Below are 24,528 nucleotides of genomic sequence, written 5' to 3' on the forward strand. Positions count from 1 at the left end.
TATTTAAACTAAGGAGCAGCTACCCAAAACTAGTTCAATGAAGCAAATTAAAACATGATTCAAGTACATTCCTACTTTTATTTAGCAATGATACAAATTCTGGTTTTATGCCCAAAGATTAGAGGGAAAAGGTAAAAACTACTGGCAGTCGACAAAACAGAACATTCAGTGCTTGATTGAAATAGGTAAGGCTTGCATAGTTATTGTGATGCATATAGTTTTCTTGCTACATTAAAGATCTTATTCTGTATGCATACAGTAGAGATATATGTCAGCAATGTCAAGACCCTTACACACATCTAAAAGTATACGTTGTACCTTTGAAATGCCACTGTCTACACAGACACACAGACACAGCATTGAATTCTATCAACCTGTCTACAATATTAAGTACTTAAGATGTTTTACATCATTTTTTATTTCATAAAAACAGTGTCTACTTGTATTATTTTAAAATGGTAAGATTCCATGATCGACTTGTGTTGATAACAGACAATGAGTTTTTTGAACAGATCTGGTGAAATCATCTCACACCAATCATTGTGCTTGATCTGCAGAATGAAAACAAATGTGCCCCAATGGCCCATTTTCATATTTTTCACCACATAATAATATGCATAGACAAGTAAAATGGATGTCTACGGTAATTATGCACAATGCTGTCTCCACGTCTGGTTGTGTGGTGTCACTGATGCTGCGATCAAGCGGATTATGAGGAAATGTATTCATAACCAGCAGGGAATTTATTTTCATCGCCAGTGTGGAAAAGCCACACAAAGTAAAAGTGACCTATTCAAACACTATCTGTACTAAGCCTGAAACCTATTATTAAAAAACAAAACACTACACCACAATGCCCAAGAACCGCAATAAGGGACTTTGTGCTGTTGTTATCCACACATCACTAAAGGAAAAATATATAGTTGAATCAAGATACAACACCTTAGAGCCATTTCAGTTGTGTGTTTGCCAAAGTTAAGCATACCGTATTTTAGCTGAAAATGTCCATATGGCTTTGTATAGATCAGAGAGAAAAATCATACAGACATCCATGTGTCTAGTGTGTTTCTGTGCCTGATAATAAAATGATCAGTAGATGTCAGGCAGCTGAGTGTAGTTCCTGTCCCAGTAGCCTTTCAAGTAAAGCCAGTCCTGTGCTTTGTTGTGAGGGTTGAGTCCTTGCTGAAACCACCTGGAAATTTAAGAATGACCAGAGTTTGCAGTTAAAACATCGGGAAAAATATGGACAAAATCAAAAAAACATAAACAGCTATTTTTCTGAGGATGTGAGTTTTACAATGAGGCACCTTGGTTTCAATTTAAAGATCCATTGTCTGTGTTTTCAGTTTTAAAGAATGTGCACTTGTAATTGTGCACACAGCCCTATGGAGGGTGGTATACTGCAGCACCTCACACCAGAAGAAACCGCAGCATTTTAACAAAGCAATGAATCAAACCTTGGTTTGAACAGAGACTCCTTGTCAGTTAAAGCAAACATTATGGAACGGTTGACAACAAAAGACATCATGGAGGAGCAATAAGCATAGCTGATCTAAATCTGTAATGGCTTGATTCTATTACAACAAATCACCTTGTTTTCCATTCATCTGATGACTTGCTGCGGTTTTTCCTGGCTGTTCTCTGTTTTTCCTCAAGTCTCTTCTTTTCTGTGCTTGCAAGATCTATGAAGGTGTAGAAACAAGGTAGATAAATATGTCAGGGTGTGTAATATGGTCTCTCACTAAATTATTTCCTAGGTACATGATAGTATAATAAAACTGCCCTGAAGTAGTTTCCCTTCAGATGGAGTGTTAAGTTTTTCCCTTAAAAAAAGAGGGTTGTTATTTGTGACATGTGTTGGGTATATTTCTCAAGAGAGTAATTCATTACACATCAAATTAATTTTAATAATGAAAAAATGCATGCATTTTTAAAATGACTTTCATGGAAAATGTGCTCTTTTTTACTCAGCAACCTTGGACATACTCTATTGAATAGAAATTATAATTCAACAACTGACTGCTATTTTTACAACAATTTAAATGTTGCTAAGTGTGTGAATTGAAAAAGAGTCTGATTATCTTAGCAGCAAGGGTTACTAATTGTCAGACTGATACAAAGGCTCAGTCTTTTCAGTTTAAATTCTGCTTCTATTGTAGAGATATTTTCCTGCCAGCATGCAGTTTTACCCACATATTCTGGTGGGTAACACAGAATGGCAAATCAAATTATTTTTCAGAGTAGATTATACCAGTGTGGAAAACTGAATTACCAGTGCTTAAAAAGGACTGCAAAGCAGTTGTTTAATAAAAATAGCGAAAAGTAAAGCTTAGAGAGCATATTTTTTTTTTTGTTTTAAATAACATGAATCCTGATTCACTTCAAAAACTGTACCAATATCTCCATTTTCCATTGCCTGGATGTCAGGTCTGAGGCGACTGTCTGTGGTCGGCAATACTCCCACCATGCCCTTGTCTAGCTCATTTAGTTGCATGGCGAATGTGGAAAATGCATAAAACTGCCAGAGGGAAAACAAAATTAGTGCACAATTTTGATAGGATTTTACAAAGGAGTATGGAAATCAAAATAATGCTTTTCAAATGTTCCACCTCTTTCCACTGCCCATACCTGTGCTGAGTTGTCAGGCCGTGGTGTGATCTTCCAGATTAGCTCACTCCCTGGGATGACCTGGACTGTTTCTGCCTCGGGTGGAGGCATCTCCTCTGGTTCCTCATCCACACTACTCTGAGCAGAGACACATTAGGATATTTTTTAAGACTCTAACAACAGGACAGAGAATAGAAGAGTCATTTGAAGAATATCAAAAATATGTCCAAAAAAATATCAAATACCCGTTTGTTGACCTTTTTCCCCTCTAAATTCTTTTTGTCTGACTTTTTGTGGGCATCAAAGGTCACTGGGTCTACTGTGTACAGGCATTCAGTCCATTTGCCATAGATTGCACACAGCTTTTTTTTGCTGCATAGAAAGATTAGATGTTAAATACATTTTAGCCTTGAGTTATAGTCATATGATGAAACTTATAATAACGATACGTCATAAATCCAAATAATGACCATCTCTACTTAATGTTATGGATGAAAACACAACATCAAATATAAGGGCAGATGACACCTTTTATCAAGGATATACCCCTCCACTTTATGAAGCTCTTTTCCAAAAAGGCCACATGGCTTGAATGTCATGCTGCATCGCTCTTCAGTCCTGTGACAAAATATTACCAGTTTTATTTTTGATTTGAGGTATTCAAATATACCGGTAACTAGTTTACTAGTCTGTAGTGATCAAGAAACAGTATTTTGAAACATAGATCACCACTTGCCAGTGGAGCCCAAGCAGAATATTATTTAAGCAAATATTTGCAAAGTCAATAAAAAAGATCATTACTTGTGATTTATGACTTCCATGTTTCCGTACTGCTCAATCCACAGCTGTCCAACAATGATATTATGGACACAGCAGGTAGGGTTTGTCCAGGTGTATGATTCATTATGTCTGTGAACGCAACAATAATGAAAGTAAAATAGGGTTGAACAACCAAAAAGGAGTTTGAATATAACCAATAAAAGCTTTGAATCTTTGCACTCACTTGGGGAGCTCCAAGGTGATAATTCCCTTGGGCTCTGCTTCGATACTTTTACCCCAAAACTTGAGTTTGGGATAGATTGAACCATGGAAAGCAAAATCCTGCTTGAGGCCTTCAGCATGAAAGGCACTGACTGGTGGGTGGTGGCTCACCTGCTCTGACACCCACCTAAAACCCAAATCATCTCTGATACACAAAAAAGACAGTTGTTACTGTCCCAAAATTCAACAAATAACTTGATCTTCCTAAAATATTATGTTAACTGACCAAAAACACTTATTTTTGATAAAAAGTTGATAAAACCTGTGGTTTACCTGATTAGCTCATATGTCTCGCCTAGCAGTGGGTTAAAGGGCTTCCCGGTCCTCTCCCACTGGGATGCCACAGCTGACACAGCAAAGGCTGCAACACACTACACAGCATGGACTTCTGTTGGGATTATTCCAGCTCAATAAACTGCTATTTTACTAATAAGACATATTATCAGTTCCATAGTATAACACCGATGCTATGTTCAAAAGAATATTATTCTAAACCCAGCAATGTTGAAGCTGATATCAAATAATGAAGCATAAATAATGTAGTTAATGTATGTATCTATATATTCACACTGTGTACCTTCATCCGTTCAACTGAGTCAGTTGTACTATTGGCCTGGTGGATTAGGTAGGTGTGCTCCATATACTCTGTGAGTCGCTGGAGGAAGCTCAGAGGCTCATTAAATTCAACAGGCATGGCAATCTTTGATAACTCCTTGAAGAAAACATCGAGGGGAAAAAAAGCATAAAACATGTATAAATCAATTGATGTCCAAATGATTGTTTATAGCAGGGAAAATGATTTATATTAGAGAATATTCTCACCATGCCAATACATTTTTTCAAGATACTCCAGATGCTGATATCATTCCTGGCAAACATGGGTGCCGGTAGGGATGCCCTATAGACAACCAATATAAAGAGGAGACTATAAAGTATGAATAAATATGATTCAGTTTTCTTGCACATAGCATGTATGATGCCTATTCTCTATCATCTTCATGGGTCAGTGAAACATGTAGCATGCAGACAGTCAACACCATTTTTTTCCCCCTTTCATTAACCCAGACTTCATTAATTAACTTTCTAATATGGCATAGGATGCAACATATGTCACTTAAAAAAACTTGAGTGAAGTTCAGAGTTAGAAAGCTAGTGATGAAACATAATAGCAGCCTGATCATTTTGTAAAAAATGCTCTTATACTTTACAGATAATGAACCAAGGAGCTGTTCAAAGGAGCACATTTCTAATAACAATTATTTAAAATATTTATTTTGACTATTGATAGCTGCAACTGGTGAAATTGTGCTGTGCATAGTTTTACAGATATTGTCAGTGAATGTATTATCAATAGATATCTAAATGCACTGCGAACAGCAAAGTAAGAATTTAATTGTATAGGGAAAACGTTTCCACACTGTACACATGACAATAAACACTTTGAATCTTGAAGTGGAGGCAGAATGTGTGGGTGTTTGGCTGCTGAAGAATCAACTGAAATACAACAATGAGAAATGGAACCAATGGCAGGGCTGGGATTTATTCCATTTCTAAGTAGTAAGTCAACAGTGGTCTACTTCTCTTTTGGCCAAGTTAGTGCTCCATCAGAGCAAATTAATTTTGGTTGATTCTATCTATATGCAGACATATTTCCGCTCCTCTGAAACAAGCTTTGCAGATGAGAAAACCTGTTGAAATGACTATGCACTTTGTCAGTAATACAGTCAATATCAGACTGATACATGGAGACTTTGACTGGACATTAGGCATAATATAGAAAAGACAAATGCTTTTCATTTGCTGTAGAATATGATAAAATGCTGTTGTAGTGCATTTTTCAACATTTACCACAGTCCTTTGAATGGCAGCAGTTTCTCCGAATAGACTTTTTTTTTTAATGAAATTTAATGCATTTGCACTATCTACACATATATACAGCGAGCTGGTCAGCCAGTCTCATTTCTTCCTACTCTGACAATGAGCCAGATAAGGATAAATTATTCATGGATCAATTGTTGGTTTAAGAGAGAAAATTTAGGATCAGGATCAATATAAATTAAATCAATTGTTCAATTTTCAAGAAACAAAAGGAAAAGCTACCAAGTGCACTGAGGACTGTTTGGAGAATTTAATGCAGCTCCAAAAACAAACACCAGAAGCTATTCTCAGAAGCTCAAACAACAACATGTGCAAAAAACAGACAAGGTTAGAAAGGTAGAGTCCTGTTACATTTGCTCCATTCACCTGCCCATCTTCTGGCTCACTGTTATCTGCAATTTGTCATCTGACTCGCACAGAATAAATTAACTGAACGGAATGTTTTAAAGTATCTCCAAGTGTTGGCTATGTCAAATGTCACATATGACAGAATCCCTGAAAAACCATGTTAATGATGATCCCAACTAAACAACTTTGAATAAGTCTGATGCACATTGACCATGGACATTTATGTTTTCTACTGGTCCATTAGCAACAGTAAACAAGCATGATATCGTAACTGGAACATGTCCCACCTGTGCTTCTTCACACCATTGTACTGGGCTGGTTGGCTGCCATGGTTACCATCCCCTGACATACTGGTAACCGCCCTGAGTGTGCTGGGATTTTGGAGGCTGTTGCAAAGGGGGGTGTCTCTCCCCTCGTCCTCTTCACAGGAATGACTTGCCACAGAAAGGAATCCACTCACAGACAGCTCTGACTCCGACTCTGTGGGATGATGACGGGGGCAGATGCCAGTTCATGCCAAACAGGTTTCAAGTGGCAGGAACAGGAAGCAGCAGACATGCAGCCTCACTAGTTTACTGTCATCAATAAGCACTTCAACTAGTCTTCCCCCTCCCTGCAGCTACACAAACCCCACCTGAGGATTGTGTTCCAATGAGGAGCCAGACAAAGGCTTAATTTCCTCACTGTTTGTTCTATCCTTGCTACTCCTCCCCAAGCCAAAACAGGAGAACAATAAATCAATGTGGTATTGCATATTATGATGGACTGAATATGCTAAACAAACTTAAACAGGCTCATTTTATGTGCCTATGCTGTATATAAATTCTTAATTTAGACACAACAGTAATCTGCCGTGCCACACTCAGCAGCTACTCACCTGTTCCGTTTTACAAATTTTACTCAACCAGAATGTGCACTTTGTGCACAGTCTAGGGTCTTTGGCCAGGAGATTATTGCCATTATTAGATTACTTTCTTATAGCTATTCATGAATAATGCAATGATCCCAAAGAAAGATTGCATCACCGTTCACAACAATGTTATTCAAGTAAGTCGACAGTAAATAATCATTTTGGCACTATGGCAATGCTGGGACAAAAAAAAACAAAACAAAAACAAGCAGCCTTTGTAACACTCCATCAAATGTTAAAACTGTACATTTAAATGATTTATCAACTGTACTTCGAAAATGTCCAATCAGAAATTAAAACAAGGCTTTCTTTCAACAAAAGACTTTTAACAAGAAGGGAACAATGCACTCTTCACCCTTATTCTACTTAGGTAGAATAAGATACTTAGGTAGAGTATGGTACTGAGATTTAGTTTTTTTATTTAACGCAACAGGACAGATCAGGAGCAGGCACTTATTAATAATTGTGGCCTGGCAAAAGGTGGGGCCTTTTGAGGAAGAAAGGGCTACAACAAAGAACACAATACTATACAATGGCAGATCCAAAATACACACACAATGAGGACACACAGGTTGGGCTGGCAGTCTGAAGGACAACAGTATTTTTCTTTCAAAACATCTGTGATACCAGCTGTCTTTAAGACTTGAGATTTTTAATTGTCATTGTGCCGGCACAGTTCAATTTTGCAAAGAGAGCTGCCTTAGAGATGAGAGCATCCAGCCTGTGTGTTTTTGTAATTTTATTCCAGTTTCTGACTGCAGCAGACTGAGAGGACAACAAATATACTGCAGAGTTTGTAATTGGGACAATCTACAGAACCAGGTTGACAGGTGTTCTATGCAGACGATGAGGTATGCAACTGTTGATCAAGGTGGGGGGGTAGGGTTGCATTTTTACATAAATCATTGAACTTTGCAGTGAATGTGCAATGATGGCCAGATAAAAGAAAAACGGTGCGTTCAACAAAGGAGCATTTGATATAAACTGAATGGTTTGTGGAGCAAGCCCATCACATGCTGATCTGTAAATTACATCACAATAATCATACATGGTAGGGATGGTCATACAAATTAAAGTGAACCTCAAAAGAGTAAAAGATCAAGTGTATGCCACTGGATTGATTTGATTTGGCCAAAATGTGTAATTAATGCCAGCAAGCCAAGCAATGTTAAACTCTAAATCCTGTCTCCAATACGATATGAAATTACATGTGCACCCTCCCACATTACTATCAGTCCACCTGGAGAGTGCTAACCTGATGTAGCATCATAAAAGTCATCTTCAGTGAGGGGTCGCAGGGTAGAGGACTTTCTGCTTTTACACAGGGACTGCTTCAGTTCGTGGTGCTCAGTTGCAATGGTCTGCAGAGCCTCTGCCAGAGCCTTGTTCTTCTCCACCTCCTGCTCTAATTTCAGGCTCCACACCTAAAGGCACAGGACCAACATGTAGACCACTGTACAAGTTGTTTAGAGCTGTTGTTACAAAGGAGCAGGCTAAAAAATAAAAAAAAAACAAACATTGTATTTATTCTTTGGATAGAAAGGTTTGAGCTTTTACAAAGGTTGTATGAATGCCATGTCATAAACAAATGATGCAACTACACCAGATTGCTAAAACGTTGGTTTCTACAGATGGAACCCTACTATTGAAATCCTATAACACTCAAGATTAGGTCTTAGAATTGGAATAAAGGAAAGCCAAGTGGTATCGGATCATCTCAAATATTCTTATAATTTATGCAGCTTTTTTATGATATTTTTTAGAAGTAGCCAGTGTTGCTGGCAACTTTGTGACTGACTGATGGTTTGATGAAGAAGTGGATCGATCTATTAGATAGCCACCATTTGTCATTTTGGCTTTGATGGCAGGTCATTTATGTCCAGCTCAGAGATCTGGTTTCCTTTGGCTCCAAACACCATTGTCTCTGAGAGCTCTGAAACCCTGGATCGAGTGTCTCTTCAGTGATACCTGAGCCAAGCAGCTATAGGACAAATAAGATTAGTGTTTCCTTGTGTTTAGAGAAGAGAGGGTGGCCTAGCATTGGAACAAATGGACCAAAAAAGTAATGCATGAACAAATAAAAATGTTATGAGGGAAAAACACTGAAACCATGGGACTGATAAAACCCAAATTCAATCTACAAAGATGGGAAAACCCTATAGCAAGGATGCTGGATCTAAGAAAAACAGAAGCAGACAAATCAAACTGTGATGCAGATCCAATGTCTTCTATTGAAACCCAGCAATTTCTGCAATCCTGTCTCAATATTGGTCATTAATGACAAAACAGTAGGTAAAAAATTATTTTACTATTTGGCTGAATCTTGCAAGGTAACTTGGAGGCACTTGAGTTAATTAAAAAGAAATGAACAAAAATCTACCCTCCAATGACAACTTATTTACGACTGGTAATTGACATCCAAGCCATACATACAACTAAAATGACTCAGATGAACATTCATATGGAATACATTAAAAACAGTTGACAGAAGCCCTTTTGCATTCCATGTGAGCCATTATGAAGGAGTTGTTCTTCGAAGACAGGGTACATAAAGGATGTAGGTAAAATATTGGGTGACATTTAATTTTGTGCTGATTAGTATTGCCTATGTTAAATAAACTACAAAAGTGCAGATATGCTGATTAGTAATTGAAATATATCCATTCTAAAGTACATCTAAGTATATGTTTTGGACATTGAAATCTATAAAAAGTACAATTTGTTATTGCTGCTGACAGTTAGTGGTTTTAATTGATTTGGACAGGTCAGAAAGGCAATAGTGCGGTCACAAAAAGGAAATTAAAATTTGAAATACAATACAGATGTGTCACTTGACATCAAGGGTTGTATGGCATGATTCATTCTCAGCCAAACTTTTCAAGCAATCTGTTGCCTCCCCCTGAAATTGGTGAAATGTGTCACTACTGCTTTCCTTTTGGCTACTCCCTTCAAGGGTCACCACAGCGAATAAACCTCCTCAATCAGACCCATACATTGGCAATCTACCGCCCATTGGCCATATACAGCCTGTTGATTATTTTTTGCTTTTCCCTTTGAACCTTTCAGTAAAAAATGGGAAGATTACAGAAACGTAGACATTGAGCATTGGGGCTCCCAAAGCCAGCCGAGGGTGCACAAGGCCCAGCGGGGGCGCCTGGAGTCCGGCACCAGAGTGAGGAGACAGACAAGGTAGGTTCCAAGAGGTCTCCCATGGCACACATGACAACCTGTCCACTGGGAAGGGAAAGAGGACAACCTACAGTATACTGTATGTGAGCATCAGCATCATGAGCATCACATTCTGCATCATGAACACCAACAAAACCTGTCACAGATCCAAGTTAACTGACCAACACCTTCAGATCCATCCTGAGAAGTGCATCAGCAAAACTAACTCTGGACTTTGATGCAAAAAAAAAGGAAGATAAACAACACTGTTCCCACTGAAACTGAATGTGAGTTTCTCTCCTGTGTTAAGAAATCAATGCCTCAGGAAAATAAGTTGTACAATGAGCCTTGCATGGTCATGCTTTGCTAAAAGGCCAACTCCTTTCATGTAATGGCTTTTAAATGTTCTTCTAGCTATATCACATATTAGTTCATACAAACAATCCATCCATCTGCTCCTAGATTGGCCCCTCTGTCAAATTTTAGAACCCACTGTGGCCTGCAAGTCAAAAAGTTTGCCCATCCCTACTGTCTGTGGAGGTTCTCAGTCATCCAGAACATGGGGAATACTTGCCAAAATCATCTTTTCTTGGCAGCTGGACTTGAGTTTCTTCCAATGGATGAGGGGTGAAATACCTTCAAGTGAGGAAACTCAAGTCCAATTGCCAAGACAAGAAGATTTTGACAAAGCCCTACCCCTGATCTAACACTATTCTCTGTATCCTCTTCTGCCACACCAACTAACTTTATGTCCTCTTTCTTTACATCCATAAATCTTCTGCTTGGTCTTCTTTAAGGCCTCCTGCCTGACAGTTCGAATCCCAATATCCTTCTACCAATATATTCACTATTACTCCTGTGCATGACTGAGCAATCTCAGTTAGGCTTCTCTCATGTTAACTCTGAAAAATTTAACATGTGCTGTTGAACATCATCTCCGCTAGTCATCTTTTTTTGCAATGCCACTATCTCTAGACCATACAGTATTGCTGGTCTCAACACTGTCTTCTACAACATTCCTTTCATTCTGGCTGATACTCTGTTCACACGTTACCCTTGAAACCTTTCTCTAACCGCTTGAATGCATTTCTTCCATTCTTTTCCACACTCTCCATTGCTGTGGACTGTTGACTGAAAGTACTTAAAATCATACACCTTTATCTCCACTCCCTGTAGCCTCACCATGCCATTTGAGTCCTTCTCATTCACATGCGTACATTCTGTCTTGCAGGAACTAACCTTCCTCTCCTTTCAAGTGCATACCATCTGCCAACATTATAATCCAATTAGATTCCTGCCTAACCCCACCTGTCAGCCTGTCCATCACCCCTGCAATCAAGAAGGGGCTCAGAGCTGATTCCTGATATAGTCCGAACTCCCAACTTCAACTTCCGTCACACTTACAGCACAGGTCTCACAACTTGCATACATATCCATCACCAGTCTACACATACTTCTCTGCTGCTCCAGACTTTCTCATACAATATTATTGTTCCTCTCTTGGCACCCTGTCTGCACATCTCTCTTATTTATTAAAAATGGGAAGCATCGCACTGCTTCATTCCTCAGGCATCTTCTCACGCTCTAAGATCCTGTTGAATAAGCTTACTAACTCAACTGCCACCTCTCCTACACACTTCCATACCTCCACAGGTATATTATCAGGTCCAAATGCCTTTCCACTCTTCATTCTCTTCAATGCTGTCCTCACTTCATCTTTACTAATCTCTTTACTCACTGTTACTAATCACTTAGTGGTCCACAGTAGTCATTTCTTCTACCCTTCACGCTTTCATTTTCCTCATTCATCAGCTCTTCAAAGTACTCTTTCCAACTTCCCATCACTCACCTGGCACCTGTCAATACATGCCTCTATCCTTAATTATCCAAACCCCCTGCACATCCTTCAATTTCTCCCTGTTTTTGCCAACATACATAAATCATTCTCTCGTTACTGTCCAACTTAGCATACAATTTATCATACCCCCTTTGTATGGCCTTTGGTATCCCTACCTTTACCTTGCAATGCAGCTCCCTGTACTCCTGTTGGTTCTCTTCAGTCCCCTCAGTTGGCAAGTCCCACTTCTTGTCTGATTATTCCTTTCTCTGTATACACCCCTGCACTTCCTATTTCCACCACGCCTACAGATTTACTTTTCTTTCAGACGTCCCACCAACAACTCCCCCAATCGTCTCCCTGATAACATTAGCTGTAGTTGTCCAGTATTCTGCACTTTGTTTTCTTCCTTGTCACCGGATTCATCCTATAAACCACCATACTATGCTGTCACCTCTTGCCTACCACTACTTTGCAGTCACTGATCTTCAGGTGACATTGTCTACACAAGATGTAGTCACGTGTGTGCTGCTACCTCCACTCTATTAAATCACCCAATGGTCCTGCCTCTTCTGAAAGAAAATATTCACGACAGCTATTTCCATCCTTTTTGCTAAGTCTACCATGTCTCCCTCTCTTCTATTGTACACTTCAACTGTGGGGCACAGCCACTAACAACAGTGAGCATCAGATGTTCAATTTCCAGCTTCAGACTCTCACCTCCGGAACATTCCTTACAAACTCCCCCCTCAATATAACACCTCATCCGTTTCTCCTCTTATCAATACCACGATAGTACTTAAAACATGCACCTAAGCTTCTGGCCTTGTCACCTTTCCACCTGATATCATGGACAAGGTATATCCACCCTTCCTTCTTTATACCATGTCGACCAAATCTCTAGCATCATCACTATATTCAAGGTCCCTACTCTGTCTTTCCTTTTTTCTCTCTGCTTCCGAACATGCATTCTTCTTCTCCAGCTTTGACTCACAGCAGCTCAATTTCCACTGGTACACTGTAGGTTATCTGCACCAATGGCGGTTGTTGTTGTTTGCCCAGACATCAACCGATCCAGTATGAGAGTCGTAGATTCTATTTGCTAATTTGGTTTTGGCCAAAGTTTTAGGCTGCATGCCCTTCCTGCACAACCTTCTGGTTTTACCCGGGTTTGGGGATGGCTTTGAAAGACTCTGTCTTGCGCCCCCCTCAGGTTGCATTGGTGTAATTTATGTCACTTGAGTCAAGTTATTTGTGGAAATATGGTGCCAGTAATCAGATTACATATAATATTGTAATCGATATGAACAGACGTCAAATCTTTAAAGTTTGTTGTTACTTTAATATCTGCTCGTGGATTCCAAATCTCAGTTGATACACCTCAGTATTTTAATGTGTTATCCTGGGACTATCTGTCTTTTTTTGTTGTTATAATTACCTCTCAGTCAGAGCAAACAGAGCTAGGCAGACAGATAAGGCCAGGACAATTTCGAAATACAGTGAAACCATGTGCATTCACAAGATTTTTGTTACCCTAGATAATTCATGCCCCCAATGCAATATATCATAAATGAGTGGCTGTGAACACTAACCCTCTGAGGGACTTGGCTTAAGAACCCATCCAGGAACAGAACACTTTTGTGTAACTATTGGAGCTAGCTCTTTCATTCTCACTGCACCCTCACGCCTGAGCACAAACAGTGCTATTTTAAGACCAGCTGATGCTTGAAGCCTGGAAGGGATGCTTCTCCCTGGTTAACACCCAAAAGAGGGGAGCTCTAACTTCCTTCTCAAATCTGCCTTCTGTGCTGGCATGGAAAAAAAATAAATATTCAACAAATAAATAAATCGGAGCTATACACCTATTCTTGATATATAGAGGGGTTTGACAATAATCAGCACCTCAATTCACAATGAGAGACCTTTGCAGTGAAACTAACTTTGTGTAACGTGATTAAGTAAAGATTGCATGGAAATGTACCAGATGCCTCTTAAAATGTGTACAAATGAGCAAAGGAGTCACAAAAACAAGAAATATTTAAAATATCAGGCCTCATGTGCTTAAAAAAGAAGCTGCTGTAGGATCCATGTTACAAACACGACATTAAGTAGGACAGTAACCCATTTGGCAATTGTTTGAGGTTAAGCAAAACTTGATCTCTCAGATCCACAGGTGTTCAAAGGATCTTAAAGTTTGAAAAATGACAGCAGGACACACAAAAAAAAAAGAGGATCACAACAAACTGCTTGTCCCCTGCTATCAAAGAAATACTGACTCAGTTTTTTTTTGCGTGTCGCAACTAACAGAGAAACATGCTGTAACTACCCTTCTCTTTTTCTTGACAGGTGCGGAGCCCTGCTGCCTGGAAAGGCCAAAGAAAAAGAGCCAAACAGCAATTTTACAACTGTTAAATAGTTGATGATAGTTGGCTTTTCTCTTGTTTTCATTCATCAAGGCCCCTTTATTTTTTTCTGATGCTGTTTTTGCTTAATGCAGGGCAACATACATTGGATTAGTTCAAAATTATAACATAAAATTTGAAATGATGCTGCTTTAAAAACCAGATATCTAACAATAAAATATAAAACCAGAAATGTTTAAAACGACTCCAAGTATTTTTATAGATTATTTTTAATCCAGTATATCTTTAAATCCAGTATGAGCACTATTTAAATGCTTGGATAGTTTTAATAATGAAAGTCTAAAGGCAGACATAGCCATATATTATGTATTTGAACATTACATTTAGGTGTCATGTAGTCCCAAAACAACCATACTTAGTCCTGTATAAACAGTACGAGTTAAACACTAGCTAATTACTATAGACTCTGTTGTTCTGCAGCTGCTACTGAAGTGGGTCAGGCTACATTGTCTCTCCTCAAGGGCAGTATTGTAATTGCCATACAACCCTTTGAGCAACAAATGTTTTTCTAGATCGCACTTTCCTATACAGCTCTACATAGTTCCACCAGCAAATTATTACATGATAACTTATGTAATGTACAATAGACATTGCAACATGTAAATCACAGGACAATGAGATAATGGAATTAAAGTTAATGCTGCCTGACACAGCCAATCTCAGCAGTGTAGGAAATATAATCCTGTTAGTAGAAGTAGAAGCAGCGGCTCAGAAGAAGAGTAGATGTAACATGCTTGCTGAGACACTTCATTCAATAGCGCAACACAGTTTTCATAAATAAAGTGTCCAATATTATGACCTTTTCCTTTTGGTTGACTTAATTTATGCACATGACCAATTGTTTATTCAAATTTCAACAATGTGGATTAGACACATTAATGTATATAGAAGGTGTTATTAAGAAGCTGTCATACATACAAAATTTTGAATATTTAAAGGTCTCTAGTTGTCCACAAATCATAGTGCCATAGACAAATGTTCACAGATGAATCCAACAATTATCCAGTGACATTTTTGCTGTATTTTCAAATCAGAAGCAGGTACATAAAATGAATCAGATATGACCTTGTATCACTAAAAACACAAAAAGCAACAGCTATCTCTGACAATAACAGATCATATTGCAAATGCTTGATTTTAATTATCGTAAAATCAGATCTTAGAATCATTAAATCTTTGTTTTAATTTGACAGTATCTGTTACATTAAAAATGAATTTGATTTTAAATGAGCACTGTAGCATTCAGTACCACTTTGCAAAATGGTTACATTTTCAATCTAACATCAATTAGTTCCATGTCATGACTGACTTACCTTTAACAAAAACCTTAAATAAGCAGTACCAAAATAAACTAGGAACAAAATCTCCTGCTATTAGGATAATGACAAGATAATACAGAAAACTAGAGAATGCAAGTCTAGGTTGTACCTTTACGGATGATGGATGAGAAAGCTGCCCCTGTCTCTTCTTTCTCTGTAGCTTGGATTCACTGACATGTGGAAGTATGCCTGCGAGCGTGTTTTTTCAGTGAGTGAGATGAAAAGCATGCATCTCCAGCTGAACCTATGAATATGCACACAGTAGAGCTCCCTCGCTTGAACACAGCCTTTCCCTAGAGCTGTGTGTATATCTGGACCGATCTGCAGGCTGAATGCACAGCTAAGCATAAAAACGGATCTTGTAGTGTCCTTCCAAAACACATGCAAGTGATTATTATACTCTCCCGTGGCAACCACCCCAAGGGCACAGGTGGGACACATATGCATGCACACACCAATTGGAAGTATTTTGTATTGTTAGAAGGAGTGGCTTTAAGATTTTGTAACCATTCAATATTATTCAGTCAAACAATAAGTGCAAAATTTGGTTGTGCATGAAGCACATGAATGACTATCATATGCATGACAGTGAGTACAGGCATCTTTAGCACCATGTAAGCGTTTGTGTTGCAGTCACATCATTCATTGATTATTGTTGTTGCTGTTGACCAATGTAATTTCTAAATTGGGTTTTTCAATTTAAGAAATGGATTGAATCCAAAATCATGGATCTTCATTCAAGTGTGTGCACAATATGCATGAATGCAGAATCCTTTTCAATTCCTTTCAGGTTCATATGTCAAGTCTCACTTGATATTTATCAAAAAATATAGACCCCATTTGGCATATATTATTTTTTAATTCTGAATAACTAGTCAATCTTACACAAAAACCTCCACAACCTGTTTTATCATTTTCCTCACGAATCGTTATGGCCAATTAGTTTCAAATCCCAGCAGAAGACACAGTTGGAGTCGCCATGTTGGAAAAGGTTTATGGGGAGGTATGAGAGGATTTGTTGGGGAACATACATGCCATAACCTAAGGCTGGACTGAAGGCTATGGTTGAGTCCCAATCTCTCAGAGAAGTGAACTCACAAACAGTCGTCTGTTATGCAAACCTATGGTATTGGTTTTATTTGCTAAACAATTCAAATGCTGATTAAAAGATGAAAAACTTACCTCCTCGTGATTTGAGAGCAATTGAAGGCAATGATGTAAAGCGACGCATGTTTCTCTGGAGAGCTCAGTGGTTTCTTTGGCTTTCAACAAAATAGGGGCAGCCAGAGCTTTAAAAAAAAAATAGAATGACATTCAAATTCTTTGCGTGTTTCTTGAAATACTTTGACTACTGTAATAAATAGAGCTGCAAGTCTTCTGTATTTTCAGAATAAAATGCTCTATTTTAAAAGCTTCATGTGGATTCAAATGCCCCTAATTTACGGTTACATCTTAAAATTTAACATCTGCCTGACTCTCAAATTCCCAAGAATTTCCTCCTCAATCTTTACGCAAATGGAATGACAGGCATTATTGATCATGCGCAATATTCAGTTTCTAAGTGACTTTAGCAGTGTTCTCACGATGTTAATAAAATGGCAAAAAAATGATTGTGTTGTGTGGAAAATGTGCACTGGTATGCAACAGGCCCAGGAAACTCACCACAGTTTTTATCGTTCTTCACCATCGATTGAAATATTGACACTTCGCTCTGTAATTTCTGCTGCCACACACTGGCTGACTAAAAAGCAAAAGGACTGTATAATATTCAAATACTTTGATAGCTGTTAAAAACACATGAAAAAACAGCACATTGATAAAGTAGTGTTCTTTATTACATTATGGTAAAAGATTTATATTCAAACTTACACCAAGGGCTTGTGTCATGCTCTCAACTGCACTGTTTTCGTCTGCATTATCAATTATCTGTTTCTGGCTGCAAAGGTGAATGCTGTAGGATGAATGGGCCTCAATTGCATCCAGCCATCTCTTGAAGGACAAACATTGAGAGCAAATACGTTTAAATAAATCTTGTTCAACGGTTTAGTGATCCAAGAGATGCTTTCACAGAAGGGGGAAAGTAAAACAGGAAGTGAACTCCTCTCACTTTTCTTGTAAGTGAATCTGTCTTTGTGGGGACCTTAAAATGATGCAAAGTTTCATCAAAGCACTTGAGCATGAAGAAACAATGATCCCATGGTTTAACCTGGAAATTCCAAAAAAAGTCGCATACAATCATGCTGACTATTACGAAGTTGTGTCGTGACAACAGAAATATCTGAGGAAAATACGAGTGATACCACTTTGTCTGTAACCCCTATGACATACCATGCAGTAAGATTGTTCAAGAGAGGTAGATCCCTGTTTTCTGCCAGTCAATACATCAAGTCTGTGGGGGGGTATCATAATTAGATTTTAAAAATGGACAACAAATTGATGCCATTCAGTGTATATTGATATACAGTACTACCTTAACACGTGAGACAAATATTGGTAAAAATAAGTAGCTAAAAAAAATGTCCACAGATAAAGATTCTCACTGTCTGCGGTACCAGGACAGAGTTCCATCCTCAATTACCATCCAGTACAAACGCCACCCGAGAAAGCGTGAATTCTGTCAAAGAAGTCAGGAGCTAATAAGCAACGTAACCATACAATCATAAAAACACTTTTCAACATACGAGTAACGACCAACATGCTCTAGTTTTGTACGTTTTAAGACTTTTGATCTAGTTTACTTGCAAATCACATTGATTGGTAAACCAGGCTGAATTATGATAAACAAAGACAATTAACAGCATATAACAGCAATCAGTACTTTTGAAAAGAAGGTGAATCCAGCACCATCAGGTTTTTCCACAGGCCTGAACACCAATACTGTGTGGTCTGATTGGAAAGGAAAAGAATACACTTTGACATCTGGGTACCTTCCAAAGAGGGCCTTCAATCTTCTGCACTCCACTGCTCGCATCCTTTGATGGAGAAAAAAAAATCTGACACTTGAACACAGACTGTGTCTGGTGTTTTTGGTGCAGCCAAGCAAATTTTTTTTTAACTCAATTCACATTTAAGACCTTTTAACATGCAACAGTCAAAACACATCCAAGCAATAATAACAATTCCTGAACTTCGTAATTGGCTCTATGTAGAATAGCACATTCTGTTTATTCCTTTAATTAACAATTGTTAATGTTAACATCTGTTCTGCATTGATAATGGTGGACCTACCAAGTACAAAACGTATTTGGAAAAGAACATGCAAATCTTTTGAAATTTCACATTTTATTTTTGAATTCAAATTTGCAATTTGTAATTTTGAAATTGTAGCCCATGTGTAAAATAATGTAACAGCAGCATGGACCAAATAGCTCAGGAGTCCAAAATACACAAGAGTATTCAGAGGAGACTGTAAAAAGTGCACTGATGGGCCAAAAGCACAATAATAGCTCTTTAAGAATGTAAGAATGCCCTGATTAAAAGAAAAGTCATGAATCTGTCCATACCTTGTTTTGATAGGCTGATAGAATTTGTTTGAGTTCATCTGTGCGGACAAGATCCAATGCTGTCTGGCCTGCAATGGAACAACCCGGAGTTTGAATGGATTGTCCTTCAGAAATTGTTGAACATTAAATGCAAGTTGAGCTGCTTTGAAATGCCAATGCTTAACTAAGACCTTAAAATGAATAAGACACATACCATTGTTGTTTCTAATATTGGTGCAAGTTCCAGATTTGAGTAGTATCAGAATGCAGGCTTTCTGCCCTCTGTAGGCAGCACAGTGTAAAGGTGTATTGCCAACTGAATCCTTGCAGTGAATGTCTGGAGCTTTGCTTTCCCTGAGCTGGAGTGAGGCAAAACAAAGCAACATATTTAAAACTATAGTTATTCACTTAAAGGAAGAGAGTCGGTTAGATACAATTAGAGCAGAAATTAGGAAGAGTGCGAAAAAAATCCAAAACAAATTAGTTAAGTAATTCTTATTAAGATATAAACATTTTGTTATGGCCTTAGTCTTATAAGAAGAATCAGACTCTAACCAGCTTGGACAATGTGGAGGCATCCCCCTCTCTAGCTGCTTCCAGAAGTCTCTCCTCCATCCGCCTTATCTCTCTTCTTTCTGCAGCTGTATAAACAAAGAAAAAAAGTCTGACAACAGGAACGGCCTCCTGTGAGCATGCGCCTGCACATGCACTTGGAGCACACACTTTACATAATTTCATACCCTCAAGCATGGTAACAATTTCATCATCCTCTGTGACATCTTTAGCTATTTCAGCTGTTCCATTGATTATGCTGGCAGAAGCGTCATAACGCAGCAGCAACAAAACAATCTCCTAAATAAGAAAAAAAGAAAGAAAAGAAAATCTGATCAATGTGATAACTGAAGTGCTTAAAATGGAAGGGGGGGCAGAATAAGTTGAAGACCAAAAGTCATTGAGCTGACTGTCGGCTTAGGGTAGAAATGACACTTTTGCCATTAACTTACCTTTCTTCCTGTGTATGCTGCCTTGTGTAGAGGTGTGTCACCCATGTTATTTTGCACGTTGACATCAGCACCCGCCTACAAATTCCAAACCAGACACTAAAAATAATGTGTACTGCTTAAAAAAAAACATTTGGTCAGATTCTCGCATTTTACCTTAAGCAACTCCTCCACCACACCCTTGTGTCCGAAGTAACAGGCCAGGTGTAGGGGGGTCCATCCTGCACTGGCTTTAATTTTGGCTGCGTGACACAGGAAGACAGAAATCTATCACAGCATTCTTGTCTGGAAGTTCTGCTGTTGTCTTGTCACTTACATCTACAATTGATGTTGAGAGAGTTGGCCTGTTCAGTTCTCAGCTGAAGCAACTCTTGAGTTCGGAAGCAGCTCCCTTCTTTTGCACAGAGCAGAAGCCGCTCTTCGAACGTGACCGCCTCCATCATACGCTTGACCTCACAAGCCGTGAAGCTAGCGACGTTCAGTCACCCGAATGGAGAAATAAAATTTACTAAGACATGTCGAAAGTATTTTGACACAAGTGCGAGTCGTCACAATACCCTGGCTTTGGTTTTGTGGAGTAATTGATATCTCAGTGCTACTTTGTTGGGGACAGAAATGAAAAAGACGTGTCCCACTTTGCGACCAGTGAGAATTTCAAGAAGGCTAGCTAACACGGCTCAGAGAGCTACTTACAGGTAGTGATTTCAAGGGATTCTGTCTTCAATCGACCGTAACGCCGGTTTAAAACTGGGAAATAAGTGTCCCTGCACCGGTAACGTCATTTAATCACATTTAAATCACTGCAGCCGGCTGACAGCTGTGGCTTGCTATTCCACCATTGGCAGGTGAGAGTTGCGGTTTGTGGGTGCTACAGAGCCCCCAGTCGATTCAAGCACTTCATCAAAAACACCTCTATTCTCCAAGAGGAGGGAACATTAAGCTAGCTGAGAAACCGGCAAGTAAACCATTCAGGCCAAAGCTCCTCTTTACCTCTAACGTAGTACAAATGCAGAGCCCCATAATATTTTTCTTTTTTTCTTTTCTGACCACTTTTGCCACAGTAGCACTGCAATTCCTCCCAACCGGGACTAACGAAGAAGTGACGGATTTTACACATTTGTAAAGTACTTAATGGCAATCATAGGCCATTTAAAAGTTACTTGGAAAATGTCCACAGAACATGTAATTATCTGTCAAAATAAGCCTGATTGTTTCGTCAAATCACTTTTTACATACTTTGATTTCTGTGTGTCCATCTGAGCCTCTGTGCAATGTATACTGCTCAAAAAAATAAAGGGAACACTTGAACAACACAATGTAACTCCAAGTCAATCACACTTCTGTGAAATCATAGTGTCCACTCAGGAAGCAACACAGATTCATTTTGACTTGTTTTAAGGACATTACATCAAAGCTGGATCAGCCTGGAGTGTGTTTTTACACTTTAATTTTGAGTGTGATTCCTAATCCAGACCTCCATGGGTTAATACATTTGATTTCCATTGATCATATTTGTGTGATTTTGTTGTCAGCACATTCAACTGTGTAAAGAGCAAAGTATTTCATAAGAATATTTCATTCATTTAGATCTAGGATGTGTTTTTTAAGTGTTCCCTTTATTTTTTTGAGCAGTGTATATTGTCTATTTCTGTGTGCCCTTTCCTCTAAATAATATAATATGACTGATGAACTTCACGGAAACATTTTGATTATCACATTTTAAAGAATTACAAAAACGGCGAGAAACAAGCTATTAAAAAAAAAAAATCACTTCAGTCTGAATTACAAACTCAGGGGGTAAGATGAAGCTTTGGTTGTTTAGAATCACAATTTCACAACCGTGCTAAACCAGAGTGTAAAACTGTTAAATCTAATTTTAGGGCAACTCTGTTGGTCACAAAATTGTTGTTATTATATCCTGCCTTTTTCTTCACCAGGAATCTTGAAAATTGCTAAATTATGTAATTGAATCATCTGCATAAATTGTCACAAGCTCGTGTATCGTCTTCTTTTAGCTGCAGGAGTTATGAAATTAGAAATATTCACTTGTCGAAGACGGGAGATAACTAAGGTCAAAACATTAAAACAATTCTAACACTCCATTTCATTACATGAGCCAGTAATCCACACCATGGTTTTCATCAATGCTTGCTTTGGCAGGTTAAGCGTATGTGAGACGTCCATCGTTTACCGATGAATGGATTTAACATTGAAGAGAATGCAAGAGCCAGCTGTCCTAATTAAGCTAAATAAAAACATTAAAATCTTTGTGTCTTTTGTTTGCTGTCTAGATGCTACAACATAGTTCATGTAGCACATTCCTTGAACAGTCAAAAAACATTGCCAACTTGTTTTCTAGTTTAACAAGTATAAGAGTTGCTTTCAGCTATATGCATGCTATCATTTCAGGTCATGATTGAATACTGTTAATGGATTTTTAATTGAATTACTATAGCCCAGTTCTCGTTTTGCACACTAGATGGAAATATTTGCTGTACTAAGGGATGATACACAGGGTGGCGCTATTTTCCATGAGTTTGGTTGTTGGATTACCTGGATGTTTCAGTGAAAATCCATAATAAACCGTGCTGATCAACAGTTTTTCCTTTCTATACTTTTGCTTTATTAAAACGTTGTTTTAACCTGTGGATAACTTGCAGCAGATTTTTCTGTGTGGCTTTTAAGCCTCTGCGTACATGAAAAAGAAAAATTGAAAAAAATATAATTACTATAGTTATTGCAATAGCAATATAAAATAGCAATGAAATAGCAATATAAAAATATATCTTACGGCGGTAAGGGTTTTGTTGACTAAGCATTTTGTAATAGTACCTCAGCCCAATAGCACCAAAGTAATTATCGCTTCACACATCTATTCAACTTCATAGTTATACATTGTCCATTGGGGACTGCTGTTAACTTTCTCATGACGCCAATTTAGTATTTAACGACACAGAGACATAACCTATGGTAAAAATGGGGGAAACTACAGAGCCCCTTGGGGGACATGGAGGGAAAGACTTTGTTGAAGGCTAAAAAATTTTTTTTCCGGGAGATCTCACAAAGTGAGGTGAGAAAAAAAGACAAACTTTTGGGAGATCTGGCAAAACTGTGCTCTTCCAGGTCATCCGTGGTCAGAGCGAAAACGCAGCCGACACAACAGTGAAGTGGGAGAAGTTTATTGAGTATTATTTTGACCTAGGCCTTAAATACAAAGATATTGAAACATTGCAGTGGCAGGAGACATGGGTTCGATATTACTGAGAGACATCTCTAAGACATCAATAAAGGACTATCTCATCACAAATGAATTTAGTTCTTGGGATCCTGGTTGTTTTCTTTAAGAACCACCTTCAATACTCTGGAGAGCCTCACAGGTATGCAGAGAATGTGGACTATGGATGAAGAAAAAGGCCGTGAGATTGGCATTAAAAGAGCTGGATCCAAGAGGAATCGCATTGAGGCAACGGAGGTACTCCTTCATAGGGCCCAACTAAACTGAAGCCATATGGCTTCTGTATCAATGGGAGCATTGACAGATTCTCAAGAAAGATAATCTGGCTTACTACACACACCACAAACAGTGACCCGTAGCTGTTCAAAGGCTATTACTTTGAAGCGGTGGACGCTTCAACTGTGGATTTGTAGACAAGGCCCTTCAGTTTTGTTGCATGGGACTCCTCCAGGTGAGTGTGTGCACATGAGTGTGTGTCAGTATGTAGGTGAAAGGGGGAAGTATGAGCAAAAGGAATGCAGATATAGATACAGACAGTATGGGCAGAGAAAGAGACAGGAGGAAGACTGGGGTGAATGCCATAATTTGGTATTGTATTAAAATGTGTATGTTTACACAGTCCTTGCTAATTGTATTTGTACATTCATTTTTAACAGGATGAGTTGGGTGACACTGCACAGCTTTGGAATGCACACATCATCTGACCATCAAAAAACATGCTCAGTGTGATACATACATCGCCTCAATACTATGCGACCAGCGACTTCCTCCCTGATTCAAGGGATTCAAGGGTTTTTATTGTCATTCTCCTTTAGGAGAATATAACAAAATTACTTTCAAGAGGCCCCGTAGATAGTCAGTAGCGGTGATACAGATTTAGTGCAAAAGATCTGTATGAGGAACATGTGCAAATGTGCAAAGATGAATTTGTCTTTTGCTTGACAACACCTTGAGATTGTGATGTATATTATTTGTGTCATATCTTTATGGCAGAATCCTTTCTGACTCTACCAGCAGATCCATATCAGGCTGTGAGCTTGAATATGCATCTTAGACAGGCCATCACTGACTTTCTAAAAGTCTAATGTATAAAATATGCATAAATTCCAGTCCTACAACCATGAATGCATATGAATTATGTCTTATCTGTATGGTTTGCTCAAAACAGATTAATTGAGAACTTTGAATTTTCACTGTATGTCCCTCAATGGTAAAATGCTCGTGCATTATTTTGAAATAGCTGTGATGGAATAAAATTTGAATTTGGTGACAGTAAATT

General features: G+C 38.5%; 1 protein-coding gene and 1 pseudogene across 2 annotated transcripts; both read right to left on the reverse strand.

Moving 5' to 3' along the window:
• Positions 1-90: 90 nt before the first annotated feature.
• Positions 91-8,204, reverse strand: LOC147218877 (oxysterol-binding protein-related protein 1). Of its 2 annotated transcripts, XM_086172168.1 has the most exons (13): positions 8,040-8,204; positions 6,162-6,354; positions 4,471-4,546; positions 4,226-4,360; positions 3,922-4,019; positions 3,611-3,793; positions 3,409-3,516; positions 3,136-3,225; positions 2,853-2,979; positions 2,629-2,730; positions 2,395-2,518; positions 1,592-1,682; positions 91-1,192 (listed from the first exon to the last, which is right to left on the reverse strand). In XM_086172168.1, the coding sequence occupies exons 2-13, from the start codon at positions 6,221-6,223 to the stop codon at positions 1,090-1,092; spliced, it is 1,299 nt and encodes a 432-aa protein (XP_086028294.1). In that variant the 5' UTR covers positions 6,224-6,354; positions 8,040-8,204; the 3' UTR covers positions 91-1,089. The 2 variants fall into 2 exon arrangements, with proteins under 2 accessions (XP_086028294.1, XP_086028293.1); XM_086172167.1 differs by lacking the exon at positions 8,040-8,204 and having other exon boundaries at positions 2,381-2,518; positions 2,629-2,745; positions 6,162-6,347.
• LOC147218878 (oxysterol-binding protein-related protein 1-like) lies at positions 8,035-20,454 on the reverse strand (annotated as a pseudogene).
• Between the last annotated feature and the right edge of the window lie 4,074 nt (positions 20,455-24,528).

This window comes from Fistularia commersonii, chromosome 25 (genome assembly GCF_037954325.1).
Source record: "Fistularia commersonii isolate RoL2024-O1a breed Wild chromosome 25, RoL_Fcom_v1.0, whole genome shotgun sequence".
NCBI lineage: Eukaryota > Metazoa > Chordata > Actinopteri > Syngnathiformes > Fistulariidae > Fistularia > Fistularia commersonii.

Coding starts and splice junctions, on each gene's coding strand:
- LOC147218877 (XM_086172168.1), bottom strand. CDS start 6,223: ATGTCAGGGGATGGTAACCATGGCAGCCAACCAGCCCAGTACAATGGT. Junction 4,361..4,470: donor TGAAAAAATGTATTGGCATG/GTGAGAATATTC, acceptor GTTTTCTTCAAG/GAGTTATCAAAGATTGCCAT. Junction 3,517..3,610: donor ATCACCTTGGAGCTCCCCAA/GTGAGTGCAAAG, acceptor TTGCGTTCACAG/ACATAATGAATCATACACCT.